The sequence below is a fragment of the Dysidea avara genome, chromosome 4, assembly GCF_963678975.1.
Source record: "Dysidea avara chromosome 4, odDysAvar1.4, whole genome shotgun sequence".
NCBI classification, from domain to species: domain Eukaryota; kingdom Metazoa; phylum Porifera; class Demospongiae; order Dictyoceratida; family Dysideidae; genus Dysidea; species Dysidea avara.
This window is the reverse complement of record NC_089275.1, coordinates 13,418,150-13,436,739: the sequence shown is the minus strand read 5'-3', so window position 1 is coordinate 13,436,739 and position 18,590 is coordinate 13,418,150. Positions and strand designations below refer to the sequence as shown.

Here is an 18,590-nt window from a genome sequence, read left to right as displayed (position 1 = left end):
TTGTAGCTGAACTATCTACAAGGTAACTTCTTCTAGCTGATCTCTCTACAGGATGATTTATTTGTACCTGAATTCTGTATAGGTGATTTGTTTGCAGCTGAGCTCTTTACAGAATGGTTTCTTTGTAGCTGAACTCTCTACAAGGTAACTTCTTCTAGCTGATCTCTCTACAGGATGATTTATTTGTACCTGAATTCTGTATAGGTGATTTGTTTGCAGCTGAGCTCTTTACAGAATGGTTTCTTTGTAACTGAACTATCTACAAGGTGACATCTTCTAGCTGATCTTTCAACAGGGTGATTTGTTTGTATCTAAACTCTCTACAAGAAAACTTCTTCCAACTGTTGTCTGAACAGGGTGAATTGTTTGTAGCTGAACTCTCTACAGGGTAGCTGGTCTCTATACAGGTTACTTATTTCTAACTGATCTCTTGAATTCTGTTCAGGGTGACTGCTCTATTAGGATGACTGCTCTATTAGAGTATCTCGATCTCGCACTTGCTACACCAAGTTGGATTTCGTGTTATAACTCCGTGGCTTTAAGTCTGATTCTTCTACACCATTGAAGAGCCTTTCTAAGATAACTCTATCTGTACAGCGATTTTCAAAGCATTACCCCAAGTGGTTTACCTGGTAGGCGTGGCAAGCATGCAGTCGTTGTTTATTAGCTAATCTCGATTGCGTAATTGTTACATACTGTTGTTTTTTTCGTTGTATCTTCCTGGTGTTTAGCTCGATTTCTTTCAAACCACAAAAGGTTTGAGGTTCAATAGTTAACCTATTCACCCACCGATTTTCAGCTTCTTCCAATACGCGGTTTACCCTGTAGGCGTGACAACATATTGGTGTTATTTTTCGTGAATAATCGCTCATAACTCTTTACCTGTTTATCGTATTCCAGCCAAAGTTGGTACAGAGATACACCTTTATACCCCCCTTCTGTGTGCCAACTTTTGAGGCGATCGGATAAGGCGTTCGCGTTTTATAGCAGTTTTTGTAAGTGTGCGAAAAGAGGAAGAAAAATAAGAAGAAAAAAAACGAAGAAACTAAGCCAATTTTTGAAGTTGCATATCTCGGGAATGCTTGAAGTGATTTCGCTCAAATTTGAAATGTGGAGTGCTAAAGGTGGAGTGAGTATCCACAGCAAAATTCGTGTTGTTTCATCAAGGCAGCACAGAGCTACGGAGGTGCGAAAATTGCGTTTCTTTCTTCCTGTCAATATACTCACGGGGTTGCGCGCCGGCTTCTTGGGCGCACGACACACTACCGTGTGTCTTGATACTTGCACTATTATTAGGATGAAAATAAATCGATATCCCGTAATAGAGTAGTCGGTGGAAACTGTAAACTGCAATAGAGCACTTAAATACATTGTACATAGCTCCTTAGATCGATATATAATAAAGAGCATATTAGGTGAAAATTCTGGGAAATTCCTGAAAGCAAAAATTTGAACATATTTGACTCAGGCCTTATAGACCTCTGTCAGCATAGAGAAATTGGAATATTAACTTATTAGCAGTGTTTATTCTAGAATTTCTCCTTTGGGATGGAATCAGGAATTTGGGGGGTGACCAGGTGAAAGTCTGTTATATAGTTGTCCAAGTTTACAACTATATATAAAGCAGTTGAAATACTTGCCAATCTGGTTAGGCATTTAAGGCTCATGAGTATTGATTTTAATTTTGTGAAGCCAGTGGTAGAGCTTGATGCATGAGTGCACGGTAGTGATGACATAGTGAGGTAGATGTCTTCCAAGAAATAATTTAAAACTTAGGGTATTTGAAATTAAATACTAGGGCATTTTCATGGTTATGGCAAACAAGACTTTAATATCAGGCTTTCTGATATTATATCTGGGGGGTAGTTGAGATGGCTGTGCATGCCATTTTGAAAGTAGAGATTTTACAAATTATATACACTTTTTGAGATGGAATTTAAGGACAATGTTGAAAGTTAAGCATGCTTTTTTTTTCTATACTTGGGCTCTCAGATATCGAATAGCCATCACTATAATATGTACTGAGAGCACTTTAAAGTTTGCGTTTGCAATTTTTAACCTGGGAAAATTTTACATATTAACCACTCTCAGATTGAATCTCAGAGCATTTTTGTTAAGTCTAGTATGTCATTGCTAAACCCAAGTATAGTGTAGTAGTCACCAGGGGCGGATCCAGGAGCTGGCAAGGGGAGGGGCACAAACAGGCTGAGTTATAGCTAGGTGCTTGGGGAACTTCTCTTGTTAGTTGTTGCATATTTGAAGCAGCAAATAATCACCACTTAGTAGTGTTTTACTGTTGATTTTTGACATTTTGGCTTTTGCAGATGGTTGTGAAGTATTAATAGCTGTGTAAAAGGCTATGAATCTCTTAAACTACATCAACACGATAATTATTTTTAGAGGCGCTTAGTACGCACGACGGTGCTGGGGGTATTTTCACAGTTAGTTTGACTTTGGTTTGCTTTGATTTCAGGTGAATTTATAAATGCTACTAAGATGTGCATATCGTTTTCATGAGTTAATTGATCTAGCCCTGACATAAAGTTTAGTATTTTGATCAGAAGTATGGTTCCTCCAAAAGGTGAGGGGGGGGGCATTTGCCCCAAATGCCCCATCCTGGATCCGCCATTGGTCACTCACAATTTTAGGGGGCGAGTCTGAGATTTTAGGGGGAAAGTTCCCCCCCCCCCCCTAACAGCCCTAAAATAAACACTGCTTATTAGTATTTGGAAGAAATTTAAACTGTTAACCCACTTTTTTCAAATTTCTTCAAAATTGGCACAACGACAATGTATTATGAGACAAAACTATATACACCAAGTTTCATTTAATTCCTTTCATCACATTTCATAATTTATATACTATGCCTGTTTGTACTGTAATAGTGTGTGATTGCACAATACTTCTGCTGTTGAACTATACAGTGCATGAAAATGACTTGTTTAGCTCCTAATTAATAATCACTGTGAAAAAGGTGGGATATAAGATGGTATTTCCAGTGGCTTATTGAATACAAATAAGCTTTAATATAAACCCTGTATTATACTCATGTTATACTTTAGTATAATGCATACTATACTATTACATATATGGTTTCAGTTTATTTACCACATTACCTGAAATACCTTATATTTAGTATAATGCCCACACTATATCATCACATAATATTATATGGTTTCAATATTTTTAACATATTAACTAAAGCCTTACATTAGACTGTTAGTATAATACAGATTATATCAAGCTTTTTTGTATTCAATAAGCCACTGGAAATACAATCTTATATCTCTCTTTTTTCACAGTGAATGTCAGGGAATTTTGACCCAAAGGTGACCAGAATAGACAGGCTTGCTCACCATTACCTTTATGCTTAACAATTAGGTAAACTTGTAGTAGAGTAACTAAATTGTAAATCAGACACTTAGGACTCCACTAAGTGATCTTATTGAAAAGTTGTCCTGATTTCAGAGTATTGAGCGAGAACAAAATTAATGTATAATAATTATCAGGTGTGCATAATTATTTCATGCAGGATGTCCTTTTTGATGTGATTCCCTTAGGTGGTCACGTACAAGAGGCAGATATTGCATGCTTACTTGTACAATGCCCAAAATGAAGACATATCTTATGCAATTATTAGCAATAATTTAATAGTGGAACAAACTTGAAGTAGGGCATATAAAATAAGGAGTTTACACTGCACAAATTTGTAGTGTTAAATCTAAAGTGTACAGTGATAAATGTGTAGGCTTGAGTCAATTATGCCCAAATTTTTCCTAAAATTCTTTTGGGAATTTCCCAAAATTGTCATCTATTATACTCTTCAGCTGTTCTCATTATGCTTGCATTATGCTCCTAGGTCATAATTAGCAATATTTCTTACAATAATCTTAGAACATTTTAATCAGTGAATGCTTTTTACAGTGTTTAATTACAAAGTAATTGTTCTGTTAGAGAATATCGATCTAAGGAGCTATGTACAATGCATTTGAGTGCTCTGTTGCAGTTTGCAGTTTCCACTGACTGCTCTATTAGGGAGTATATCAATCTATATATTTTATGGAATTAGGCTCCATAGTTTTAAATATCCACCGAATATGCTAGCATTATGCTGGCATAGCACTCCGGATCCAGCCTATTCTACTTTTTGTTATGCTGGCATATTTGACGCAGACCTATAAATGTGATCTTGTGTAGTGTTAATTTAGGGGGTAATTGCCATAATAAGAATATAACATGACTACATATCATCACCAAGTGTATACTCTTGAAGCAGCTACAGATCATATAAACAAGTACACTGAATAACTGCTTCTAGATGGTGCATGCCAATACATGCATGTATAGCTATGTATAAGATTAATATAAGCCATTTATTGGTTTCATTTATGATCCTATACACTAACATTTTCAGGTCTTCATTTTCTTTAGTTTAATGTATATTATTATGTAGCATATATCTAATCAAAAACAGCCAAGCTGTAAAAAAAGGTGCGGGTCCCCAAAAAGGCCATGGTGAAAAAAGATGTGAAATCCAAGGTGGCGGCCAAGAAATGGTTGTGATGGTAGGTTAATGATAAAAATTGTAATAACAACAATTCAGGTGAATTTGGTGCAAAGACCAAGCGGCACAAAACAATTGTTGTTATTAAAATTTTTACCATTAACTTACCATCACAGCCATTTCTTGGCTGCCACCTTGGATTTCACATCTTTTTTCACCATGGCCTTTTTGGGGGCCGCACCTTTTTTTACAGCTTGGCTGTTTTGATTAGATATCACTTCTGTTTGTATTTGTATACTGCAAAGCCGGCCAATGGCTGGCTTTGTGGGGTTTTTTAACCCATGTGTTTTTTCTTTACCACAGGAAGAAGAAAAGAACTTAAAGAAGATTTTTAATACTTCAATTATTTTTGATTTTATTAGTAATTATACAAATTATATACATATATTTATTACATGTCCATTATTCCCCACAGGATATTATTTTGCAGCTGATCTCTCTACTGGGTGACTTGAAATATAGCTGAACTATCTATAAGGTGACCTCTTCTAGCTGATCTCTCTACAGGGTGATTTGTTTCTAGATGAATGCTCTACAGGTGATTTGTTTGCAACTAAACTCTCTACATGGTGGTTTCTTTGTAGCTGAATTCTCTACACGATGGTTTCTTTGTAGCTGAACTCTTTACAAGGTGACTTCTTCTAGCTGAACTCTCTACAGAGTGATTTGTTTGCAGCTTAACTCTCAGAGTCTACATGATGGTTTCTTTGTAGCTGAACTCTCTACAAGGTGACTTCTTCTAGCTGAACTCTCTACAGGGTGATCTTTTTGTAGCTGAACTCTCTACAGGATGATTTGTTTGCAGCTGAACTCTCTACATGATGGTTTCTTTGTAGCTGAACTCTCTACAAGGTGACTTGTTTCTAGCTGATCTCTCTACAAGGTGACTTTCTTGAGCTGATCTCTCTACAGGTTGATTTGTTTGTAGCTGAACTCTCTACAGAGTGATTTGTTTGCAGCTGAACTCTCTACAGGGTGATTTGTTTGTAGCTGACCTCTCTACAGGATGGTTTCTTTGTTACTGAACTTGCTACAAGGCAACTTTTTTCTAGCTGATCTCTCTACAAGGTGACTTCCTCTAGCTGATCTCTCTATAGGGTGACTTGTATCTAGCTGAAATATCTACAGGATGATCTGTTCATAGTTGAACTCTCTACAGGTTAATTTGTTTGTAGCTGAAATCTCTTGTTTGAAACTGATCTCACTGTAGCATAACTTCTTTGTAGCTGAACTCTCTACAGAGTGATTTTTTTGTAGCTAAACTGTATATAGGGTGATTTGTTTGTACCTGAACTTTCTACAGGGTGATTTTTTTTATAGTTGAATGCTCTGCAGGATGATTTGTTTGTAGTTGATCTCTCTACAGGGTTTCTTTGCAGCTGAGTTCTCTACAGGGTGACTTCTTCTAGCTGAACTCTCTCTTGTTTCTAGCTGATCTCTCTACAGAGTAACTTGTTTGTATAGCTGAACTCTTTACAGAGTAGTATTTTGGTTGCTGAACTCTCTACACTGTGACTTGTTTGTAGCAAAATTCTTTACAGAGTGACTTGGTGGTAGCTGAATTCTCTACAGAGTGACTTACTTGTAGCTGAATTCTCTACAGAGTGACTTACTTGTAGTTGAACACTGTATAAACTATAAAGTGACTTGTCTGTAGCTGAACTCTCTTCAGGGTTACTTGTTTTCAGGTGATCTCTATAGGGTAACTTGTTTGTATAGATGAACTCTTTACAGGGTAGTTTCTTTGTAGCTGAACTCTCTCCATAGTGACTTGTTTGTAGCTGAATTCTCTAGAGAGTGTAGCCGAACTCTCTAAAGGGTGCATGATTTGTTTATAGCTGAACTCTCTTCAGTGTGACTTGTAATGTTCTGAATCACTACAGCGATATATTTGTAGCTGAACTCTCTATAGGGTGACTTGCTTCTTGCTGAACTGTCTATAAGATTAACTGTTTGCAGCTGAACTCCCTACAGAATAACCTGTAATGTATCTATAATGGAGTAAATAAATTAGCTGAATGCTCTATTAGGGTGACTGTTCTATTAGAGTATCTCGATCTCGCATTTGTTACACGGAGTTGGCTTTCAAATCATAACTCAGTGGTTTGTAATCCAATTCTTCTATACTACTGCAAGGACTTTCAATGAAGATTATTCCAGCTATACACCGATTTTCAGCTCATTGCTCTTAGCGGTTTGCCAAGTAGGCGTGAAAACTAATACTTTTTAATTCCTAAAAATCGATCGCGTAATTGTGACACAGGTTGGGTTTTGTGTCATATCTCCGTAGCAGGGGCGTAGCTAGCCAGAAGGTGATGGAGGGGCAGGCATGCCCCCACGAAACACTCAAAATCATTCATAATTGCAAAAAAGGCTAATGACCCAATGGTGGGCTAGCCAACATACGGTGTTGTATTATTACAGCTTAAATAACTAGCTACGTAACCATTTCAGTACAGACTGCTTCCAATCGAGGTAGCTATATTTGTCGAGCATCATCGCACGTGCCACAACTGTACTCCAACAAATTCATCCACAGTCCGGTAGAGCTAATACTTTAGTGCAAATACAGGTTACTTTACGTTAGCCACAGCCTGTGCTGCAGTCCTAGCACACTGCTGACAGGATGACGTATTCACTCACTTCACTCAGCGAAATTCAAATGCCATGTATTGCACGAAATCCCACCTGTCTTGCTAGCAGAACTTGTAAGCTTGACTGATCCACCTGACTGACAGTAAAAACAGACTGCACTGCCGTACGTACAAAGGTCCAGTGTGATCGACTCGATAAAATAAACTTGGTACATTTATTTAGCTAACACTTTATCACCTCGTAGACAGTAGGTTCATAGCGTCATCTGGTCTCCTTTGTCACTTGTGAGTTGTGACTCCTGCCGTGGAGAAGCGGGTCACTCTTTTTAGATTCAAAAATGTTCTATTACGCGAGTAATCTAGGCTAAATATGTGACCCGGTCTGCGAAAAGGGCTCTTATAGCCTTTCCAATTATCCATGTTTGGCTAATCATAACTCTTAATCTACTGAAGCTATCACCATGTAATTACACCCACAACAACTGCCAGGTTAGGGTTGTTGAGTGACCAAATTGTAGGCTTGTACCATATTCACCAGTCAAGTTATGGGTGACCATATATATGCAATTGGAAAGGCTATAAAAGCCCTTTTCGCAGACCGGGTCACATATAGAAGTATGTGTCTAATATTTTCGTTCGATGGATTCGCGAGCGAGTTGAATGTTGTGTGCGCATTCACTACCAGCCCCTGGTGATACCGCGTAGTAGTGTACATAATTTACAGTCATTTGCGTGTCAGTTTAATACTGGTAAACTTGTGACGAAGGTTTTAAAAAAATAATCATTTAGTGATGGGGGGGGGGGGGGCAAATGCCCCCCCTTGCTCCCCCTTAGCTACGCCTCTGCTCCGTGGTCTTTATCTCAATTCCTTTCAAACCACCAAAAGGCACTCCTACGATGGTTACTCCATCTACATAGCAATTTTCAATTCATTCCATGAAGCGGTTTACCCTGTAGGCGTGACAACAAATCGATTTTGTTTTATGCGAATAAGCGGTCATAACTCTTGAATCATTCATCGGATTTGCACCAAATTTGATGCTAGGATTCACCTTTGGACTCTCCTTCTGTGTGCCAAATTTCAAGGCGATCGGAGTACGCGTTTGCATTTTATAGCAATTTATGCAAGTGTGCGAAAAGACGAAGAAAAAAAAGCCTAACTTTGGCCACTCGTATCTCGGAAGTGGCTTGAGTGATTTCCTTCAAATTTGGAATGTAAACTCCCCTAGCTGGCGGGCAACTCTGCAGCAAGTTTGGTTCCAATCGGATGAGGTATCATCGAGATACAAATGTGTGAAAATGACGTTTTCTTTCTTCCTGTCAATATACTCTCGGTGTGGCGCGCCGGCTTCTTGTGCCGCACGACACACTATCGTGTGTCTTGATCAGTTCAAGTAAATTAGTATAATACCAATTCTTAGACAGGTTATACATGTAACAGCTTGGTTTTCTGCACAAGAAAACATTGAAATAAACCTTATCAACCAATTACAAGGTACATGGTTATTGGAACGATATAAGCACATTCTATAACCATATTATTGCCTTGCATAGCTATAATTGCTGTGTACACACTGTGGACTTTAGTTCTGTTTGTAAATGATTTACCAAAAGTGAAGGTTGTTAACATCTGGGGACTGCATCTTTAGAACCCTGCATCTAAGAAAATCACTGCTAACATTACTATAATTATTATACATTATGCTTTTGAACTAGATTTTATCTATGACCAGCTTTGCATGCCTTATAATGTGCATTGTGTATGAGATGTTGATAAAGATTGCATGTGAACCATGAGGAAAGTGAACTCTATCTGTGTCTGATAATAATAATTTAGCAGGTATATAAATAAATAATTATTAGCTAAATAATTATTTTGAATCTTGAATCATAGTAAGGGTTGTGAAGATGGGGAGGCAAGGGGGTATAGCCCCAGTCAAAATGTATGTGGAGGAACCCTGAGTAAAAAACCTCATTGAACACCTAACAATGTAACTGTGCTACAGTGTCTATTCTATAACTACAAACATGCTTATAATAAGTACCATGAAGGGCATTAGAGTATAGGTGTGACCAGTCAGGCCATAGCTGTTTCCATTATGCCATGCGTTAAGCTCCTAGGTTATAATTAGCAATATTTCTTACAACATTCGTAGAACATTTTTATCAGTGAATGCTTTTTACAGTGTTTCATTACAAAGTGACTGTTCTATTAGAAAGTGTAAAATGCATTTGAGTGCTCTATTGCAGTCTGCAGTTTCCACTGACTGCTCCATTAGGGAGTATCAACCTATTTTCATGGAATTAAACTCTATAGTTTGAAATATACACCTAATATGCTAGCATTATGTTGGCATAACACTCTGGATCCAGCCTATTATGCTTTTTATTATGCTGGCATATTTGACGCAGGCCTATAAATGTGATTTTGTGTAGTGTTAATTTATAGGGCAATTGCCATAATAAGAATATAACATGACTACATATCATCACCAAGTGTACACTCTTGAAGCAGCTGTAGATCTTTATAAACAAGTATGCTGAATAACTGCTTCTACATGGTGTATGCCAATGCATGTATGAGATTAATATAAGCCATTTAGTGGTTACATTTGCACCTACACTAACATTTTCAGGTCTTCATTTTTTTACTTTATAACCTCATCACTTCTTGGCTGAAATTAATAAAAAACTTTCAGACTTGATGAAGCCAAAACAAAAGTAGTGAACATGAAAATAATACTTAGCATTTATTTAATGGTAGAAAAACACTTACTAATAATATTAACCTGTCTTTTACCCAGTCAGGTATACTTCATCCGTGCTGTATTAAGGGCCTCTAAAATAATTCCTGCTTTGACTTTGAGGCTACTTTAAAAAGATTACTTACAGTTTATCTCTTTAATCTCAAAGAGTTAAACAGTATTACAGAGGTACTTTTTGGTCATGATCAGTGCCCCTAACATGGGACACTTGTCAGGTATCTGCAGCTAACACTTTGCACAACGTATTATACATCTCAAAATACAAATATTTTTGAAAGCTTCCTGGAGGCTAGATCCCTAGTTTTGACAGCATTAGTACTAAGTCTTACCACTTTGAATCTAACACTCTTGATAAGTACTAGCATCAAGATAGTAGAGTTGTCACACTATATTATTCTGCATGAAGTCACTCTCAGATTCAGTTTCAGAGTCCGGTTTTCCTGCCCCGCATAATTTACATGCTAGTGTTCGGACTGTTTGCACATCAAGGTATGGCTGCTTTTCCTCTAAATAGTACAATGTAGTTAGGTCCAGGGATTGAAAAGAAAGATTATACCCTTGAATGCATGTACATCTCACCAGAAAGGTGTTTTCTTTGCTTATACATACTGTAGGAGTCAGTTACCTGAGATAGTGTGTTAAATAAAAGTTATTTTAGGCACTGTCGAAGAACCTAATGAGCACCAAGTAGTAAAATTTAATGAAGAATGCATTTGCACTGTATAGTGAGTGCATTGTAACATCTCACCGCTTCTTGCTCATTTGACAAGCTAGAAAGGATGTATAATTATTATTTATGAAATTCCTACCACAAAACTGTTATTGTTATTACATGGTGACCAGTACTGAAGATCTACAGCAACTTGTTAATTAAATTATAATACTCGGTAGGATTCACTCGATTTTGTTCTCTCAGTTCTAAAAGAAAGCTATCATGGTGAAACATGCAAGTTTGTAACATCAGCAACTAAACATAGTGTTTACATTTGCCATTTAACAGCAAAAACAACTTTCATGCAGCAGCCTTGATATATAGCAGCCTCGATATGCAGCAGTCTTGATAAAGCTTACATCGGTGGTACACTGATCATACAGCAGCACTTTTATAAACAAGCCATAATTATAACAGAAACTTTACATGATAGATTTTTAGGGATAGTGTAGTCATAAACCCCAGTTCCATGACCACTCTCTGGTTAAGATGTTTTGATGATGGAATTGAGTTCCAGAGACCTTTTCTAAAAAATTAGCTCCCAGGTCCCTCCCAATAATGTCAGAAATTTTTGCCAGAGGGCAGAATTTAAAAATGGCTGCAGGGTTAAACCAGGATAGCAATAATGTTAACCAAGGATGCTTTTTTGAGCAACTTCACCACCAGCATTTCAATTCTGTTATCAGTTTGGTGCTATGAAGTACCATAACCCTAATTCAGAAAAAATTTGTCACATATTTATTTTTTGTAGTATTATGTAATAACTAATGTGTTATTTAGTTTGAATCAGAACACTCTTCTTCACTGAACTCTGGATCTGATAAATCTTTCTTTATTAATCTCCTCATGTTCATTTCCTCAGTTTTGTCTACTGCCTCCAGGCCTGGTGCAGGAAGATGTGCTGAAAGAGCAGGACGAGTATGCCTAACAGGGTGACAGTGGCCATCCACTAGCTCCCAGCCATGACCAATCAGTGAATGGTGATTCTTTAAGAATGGGTGGAGCACCAGATATGTTAAGCAATTTGCACAAATTCAGTGCTGGTACAGGCAGTCTGCATCTGGAGGAATTCAAATGAAAACTTCTTTTTCATTGCCTTCCACTTGTCAGCATGAGCCTCAGCCATAGAGCTACGTTTGTTGCCCCCATAGATCACGTTACATGTGAATTTAAACAGCTCACCTATGTTATCCTCTTCAACATCAAAACAATTTCCACACTTCAACAGTTTTTGCTATGCAGCAAGACTCCTGGTCACTTTGTCATCATTATACCAATGACTTACCTTGCCATAAAAACTTGAGTTGGCATCACAGCCTGTAATATAATAAAGCTGTACAATGCAGCTTGCCATGTCCTCAGACACTAAACTATGATACAAGATAGTTTCTTGATTCCTCTTAATGCACAGCATACAGGAATCTGATGAGATATGTATGCTACTGCAATCTAAACATATGCATCAGTAGCATCAATGACCACTGGGCCAGTGTAGCCTGACTCACATAAAACTGCATAAACCAAAAATATGACAGCATCAGCTTCTGATCATGACTGGTCAAAACTGTATTTTGGTAAAAACTGTATTTTGCTGGTTTGACAGTGTGATCCAACAGAGTATAGATAACCTCTACATCCATACCCCTTGCAAGATCAGCTGGGTAGCTACCAATCAACTTTTGTAATGCTGCTGCCACAAAGCAATGTTATGAATGCAGTGGTAGAAGGAAAGGATATAAATATTAGGGACATGTGTTTTACCCTGTACCCGCAAGTCTTGCTCATCATCTTTGGTTGAGATCTCTGTGTACAGGTGATTCACACAAATAATGCAATGGGAATTATCATGGTGAGAAAAAATGATAGATTTCACCTTGTGAAAATAATCTAAACACTTGTATATAGTTCCATCTTGTGTTTGATGATCTTCAGGTGATGGAGTGGCCATCCTCCAGATCATGCCCATATCTACAAGAACAGTATAAGATTCCTGCAGAATTATTGTGTGAAGTAAGAGCTTTTGAATAAGTTTGCTCTTCAGTCTTCTGAGTCTTTCTGTAGGTACCATTACTGTTGAATAAGGCTAGACACTTACCAATAACACGATGCTCCAGCAACTCTGCAAGGAAGGTTCACAAGTTGACTGTCCTGAAGCAGGTCAGTAACTGCCCTAAGAACATTTTGCTCTGTCTCAGTAGCTCTCACTTTGAGGTCCTCTCTAGGTTTTTCATTGCTTGATTCTTTAGCAAATGCTTAAAAGGACATGTTCATGGAGAGATTTTCTTGCTAAAACCCTGTCTTGCAGAAAAATGGTCAACTCCTACAGCAGTTTAAATCTGCAATGAACTTATCAGAGGCAGGCATGGCTGATGAAGGACAGGTAACAATGGGTTAATTAAATGGAAAAAGAATCGAATTCAGATAAGCAAATGACAAGATCTTGCATGCACTCATCTTCTTGCATCCATCTTGAGCTACATTCTGCATGTTTCAACTTGAATTCACTTCTGTTTGTCACGGAATTGTGAGCAGCTCTAATTCAGATTACTTGGTTCACATTTCAGCAGTGGATCAAGAGCTGCTTTTCATTCTTGAGGATAGATGGTCAGCCAGGCAGATATTCATCCCAGTTGCAGATATCGCCATGGACTGTATACACATTCTACATGAGCGCATCTACCATGGACAGGAAATCTTTCCAAAAGTTTGCCATGTTACTGGCATCCACATGGGTGAATAAGTTAGCAACAAGTCTTTCTAAGTCAACATCCTCCTCCAGAGCCTTATGTGCATTAGCATGAGGTTCTTGAGAAAAACTTAGATTTCTCAGAATTTCAAGATATTTTACATTCATCTGCTAGTTGTGGGATGAGTCTCTAGCTGACTAAGTGCTTCATACATACATAAGCTTTAAGCAATACAGCCCCCTCTTGAAGTGCTTGCGCTTTAAAGCATGCACGATCAACAGAGCCATCGGCAATGACTCCTCTAGCCACAAGAACATCTTCCAGCTCACTACCCTTGTAACATTTGTAGATAGCACTCATTATTGCACGCTGTGTATGGAATGGACTGAGAAAGGGCACAATGTTATGCTACTTTACTGGGTTCTCAGCCCTGAGCAGAGTGACAAGGACATACACAGGATGATCTCCCACCAAGAAGGCAAATGGCATGTGCTTATCTATAATGATGTTAGATAACTTATTCATTATGTCATTTACACTGATTTGTTGGGTGGTTGATTATAAGACATATGAAAACAGACCTTGCTCTTTCCCTGCTCCACATTCAAGCTAGCATGAAACCACCATACATACCAAACATACTAACATACCAAAGTGTATTTACCAACACACTAGCCATCACTTAGTTACATGCAAAGTAATTACCAGCATTACCAACATACTAAAGAGATTTTTAAAATGATAGCCATGTAGCTTACACAATGGAAGGGAAAAGAAAACCCAGAAGTAAGTTTCAAGGTTGTATATATTAACAACTTTTCTGCCAGATGGATTGTAGGCCATGTGTACAAAAGTGCATGATGCATTTGTATACGTACGTAAGTACGTACCAGAACCAGCCTTAATGTGCACCAATACATTTGTCAACCAACTGATAGTGTTTATTGTACTGTAAGAAACATCAGACTGCTCTATCCTGGTATATACTACAAATGCTTATACCAAATTTAAGACCTGGTTTTTTCCATTAATTGCTATACAAAACTCTTGTGGTTGCTGTTATGTACACACTAACCATATAATCAATTCCCTAGACCACAGGAAACAATATTATATGCAGGTTTAGGGTATTAATTGCTTTAATTTGTGCAATATGGTAGTTCACAAGAAATGATTTGCTGTATTGTGGCCATTTTTAATTCTGCCCTCTGGCAAAAATTGTTGACATTTTTGGGAGGGACCTGGGAGCTTTTTTTTGTTTGTTTTTAGAAAAGCCGGATCCCTGGAACTCAATTCCACCATCAAAACATCTTAGTCACAGAATTGGGGTTTATGACTACACTAGATCATTACATGATGTAGCTTCATTCAGGAAAGCAAAAGAATGTCATCACTTGCAGTCAATTGTAGTAGTGCCAGTAGCAAAAGGGAAGTGTGATGCTCATAAGCACACAACCCATCCCATCACTCATCGGTATAATTGCACCGTTCACAAACAAGCAACAGGATAAAGTAGAAAGGTTTGTTTTGTTTTGGGAGGACAATAAGGTCCGTATATAATGCTGTTTGCGATTTGTATTTATAATCTAACCATCTTTAGCAGGATTCAATTGTGGGACTCAAAGTTCATACTATTAATTTGTTGAGTTCGCCTCTTTAATGTGCGTCGAGTTTTTCTACACTGTTAAGAATAGACTTCATCCAAAAGAAGTACCTGGAAGAGAGATGTATCTTTGTGGACAAAAATGACAAAGTACTGGGCAGCGAGACAAAACGCATGTGTCACCTCAGCACAAACATCAAGGCCGGGATGCTTCACAGAGCTTTCAGTGTTTTTATTTAACTACAAAGACGGTCAAACAAGAAGGTACGTAATGTTGTCAGCATATTGGAGCAACACATACTGGAGCTGGACGATACCAATAACATTGGAGTAGAGAGCTGAGACGAAAACTGAAACTTGAATTAGGTAAAGAAACACACCTTAAATTTTAGACCCAGTTTGTTAAAAGGAGACTGGCTTGCTTGCACTGCTCGTGATTAAGTATTTTAATACTAGTGTCATTGGAAGAACTAATCGTACTAACAAAGATCCATTACAAGGCAAATTCAAAAGCACAATGGGGTGAACATGAGGTAGACTATATGGTGTTCTTGCAGAAGGAAGTTACACTGAAACTCAACAACAATAAAGTAGCTGAGTATACAGTAGGTACGCCAATCAACAACAATCGAGAGTAATGGTCGAACAAGATATAACAGACAGCATTACACTAACCCCATGGTTTAGACTGGTAACTATCTTATTCTCTTCAAATGGTGGGATAGTCTAAAAGATCTTGCACCACACAAAGGAAATCTGGTACACTAATTAGCGTAAACATTTAATATTTTGAATAATTTTTAATGCCCTGTACTAATACTGTACATAATTATTCAATCACAGAATTAACTAAATAAAAATTAATATAAATATCATTAATTAGCATATATTATTGTGAGGATAAGGTTTACGGGTAATAAGTGACTATATAGATTACTGACACCCGTTGTATGGTGATTTTACACAAGGCTTGATTCTTCATACATCTCAGCTATGAGGTCTTTGTATTTTTCTGTGACTGCTTTTCGTTTCACCTTCATGGTTGGTGTCAGCTCTCCCCCTGGAATACTGAAGTCTTCAGGACACACTCTAAATTTCTGACAAAACAACTCTGATAAAATAACTAGTGTATGAGTGTGTAGCTTACTTGGACTTTAGCTGCTCGTGATACACTTTTTTCGTTCACTTTCTTCATCCCCTCTGTGATGTATTTTGTTACCAAGGGATCAGCTGTTGCCTCCTTCACTGTATACATGAAATACAGTGAGGCACACACATGGAAAAGTACAGGCACTATGGGACATACAGAAATCTTGGGACTAAAAATCAAATGATGGGTCCTTCACAGAGTTTAATGTCTCATTCAAACAAAAAATGATTTAGTAACAAATGAAAGTGCACAAATAAACAAAAGAAAACTTTAAAACAGTTTCTCATGATCCCGATATTAATTTTAACGGCTCAATAAAAGGTTACCTTACTGGGACCTATTACATATCAATACTACATTCTAATGTACAGTGAAGTATCTAATATCACAGATACCATACTACATACACTATACCTGAGGTAGCCAGTGATCCAAGTTGTGACATCACAGCTAATCCCATTGGTGATAACTTGTCAGTTGGTGTGAGATCATCCATCTGTGTGTGTGTGTTGTGAGACACTAACAACAGTATCATACAGTACAATAATATTGTATAGTAGGGACCACAAAAGTGTGGACATGGCCCATGAAAAAAATCACCCAAAAACCAGCCTTACTTTTCCTGATGAGTCTTCAGATTGACCTTTTTTACAAAATGTTTTTACATGTTTTTTTAAATATACAAAACAATTTCAGTAAACCAGGTGCACACCCACAGGATGTGGGCATGCGCCTGGTTAAATGTAAGCTAAATGGAGAGTAAACTTTTCATCAGGAAAAACACAACTAAACCTAAGGTGTGCTTTGTTATCTCATTAACATGGCCACCTTGTTGGCCTTACTATTTCCCACAGCTGGCCATGTTAATATGGTACACTAAAACAAAAGCTCACAGACAATATACAATTAGTTACCTCACACTTGAAGGTGACCAACATGGTGAGGTACTTCTGATCATTACCAATAACACAACAATGACTGAGTAATGGTAACTCCTCCTTCATCAGCTGTGATAGGGATCAGGTAGTAATATTAGTAATGAGGTGAAAAACAGGTTACCAGAATGTGTGTATCTGTATATCAAAACATATCCTGCACATGTACGTGTGACAGACTATGAAGTGTGTGGAAGTAAAGAATGATGTTTATTACAAAGCATCAATAAACAATACCAAAGGACACAACATTTAAGTTATAGATATCCTGTTACAAGGGTGATATCATTGTTATTACACGAGTCTGAGGCGGAGCCGAGGACGAGTGTAATAACAATGATATCATCCAAGTATACGGGATATAACTATTTTATATCCCAGTGCATGGGAGTTTACAGATAGTAAATTAAGTTTAGGTTTGAGTTCCTGTCACTGTGCTCAAAATTTCGTCCGAACTGTGTGGAGATTCAACTTTGTAGCTACAAGGGAGACACTGCATACTGCCTACAAACTGTAACGAAGGGTGGTGTTACGAAGCAGCAGTTCCAGGTATGATTCGCCTTCATCAGAAGTTGGTATGGTGGTGTCACGTGGTGTGAAAGAGGAAAAAAGACCAACAAGTGGCTGAGATAGAACGATGAAGCTAGAAGTGATTGAAAGAGTTAGTTCTTCACCATAGTGACCGTTGGGACTGATTGATGGAGTGAAAATCGGCACAGACTGTTCTTGACATTTGTTAAACTATCGTATTGGTAACTTGTAGCGTTGCTGTATAAAGGATTAACAGTTTTCTTGTAAGATTTAGCAGGTTTAAATGTTGTACTGGTGTGTTTAGTATCAATATTTCCTTATTTGGCTCTTTGGTCCATGGGTAAACAATACCATTCACGGTTATTATGAGGTCATGAACAAGACTGAGTGGCTCCGCAACAGGGTGATAAGTTATTTATCATTGGGTGATATCTAATATATTGTACAGTAGCAGCGCCCAGCTGTACGGTAGTTATAACCCAGTGTGGCACTTTGATACTCCCACGCACTGGGATTTAAGGTGCAGTACATGCAGGCAAGTAGGCACGCACGCATACACATACAAACTCTTCCCTGCCTGATTTTGATCACGTAATCTTCCAAAAATAAAGGACAGACAACAACAAAGGGGACCATCATGCTGCCAGTGGTTTACTGGATATGATTACGACACAGCTGGAGGGAACCCATATATATTGAGCTACATTCCAGCAACAGAAGTCCCCTGGTATAGAAAAATAAACTACAGGTCATTGTCCCTGTGCTATATTGGTTACATAGGACACCAGAGGGGGGATACTAATCCCTACCATACACACAATGTACAGTACACACATTACACAATACAAAACACATCCAGTAGTAAGATATGAAACTACAGTACAGGACTGTAGGTGACCTCTAAGGAATCTCCTACTGTAAGCAATTAACAATGAAATGTGTGTAGTGTAGGCCATAAACTGCTCAGTAAGATACACTAATGGTTTACATCAAAGTTCAATAGTTACCATGTGTATTACACATACACATACCATGTAATACCGTATAGT

At 37.9% G+C, this 18,590-nt stretch overlaps 1 protein-coding gene across 7 annotated transcripts in view; it reads right to left on the bottom strand.

Annotated features, from left to right (window-relative positions):
• The window catches only part of LOC136253062 (long-chain-fatty-acid--CoA ligase ACSBG2-like), a 318,134-nt gene that overhangs the window by 277,608 nt on the left and 21,936 nt on the right, over nt 1-18,590 (bottom strand). Inside the window, exons 10-13 of one of the 7 annotated variants that reach the window (XM_066045665.1) lie at nt 16,990-17,082; nt 16,490-16,571; nt 16,073-16,170; nt 15,713-16,022 (exon numbers count right to left, since the gene is read on the bottom strand). The exons of the other annotated variants lie outside the window; for them this stretch is intronic. Coding sequence (XP_065901737.1) covers nt 15,885-16,022; nt 16,073-16,170; nt 16,490-16,571; nt 16,990-17,082 — 411 coding nt within the window. The 3' untranslated portion in view covers nt 15,713-15,884. Of the gene's footprint in view, nt 1-15,712; nt 16,023-16,072; nt 16,171-16,489; nt 16,572-16,989; nt 17,083-18,590 lie in introns of those variants that run through there. 7 annotated transcript variants of the gene reach the window in all.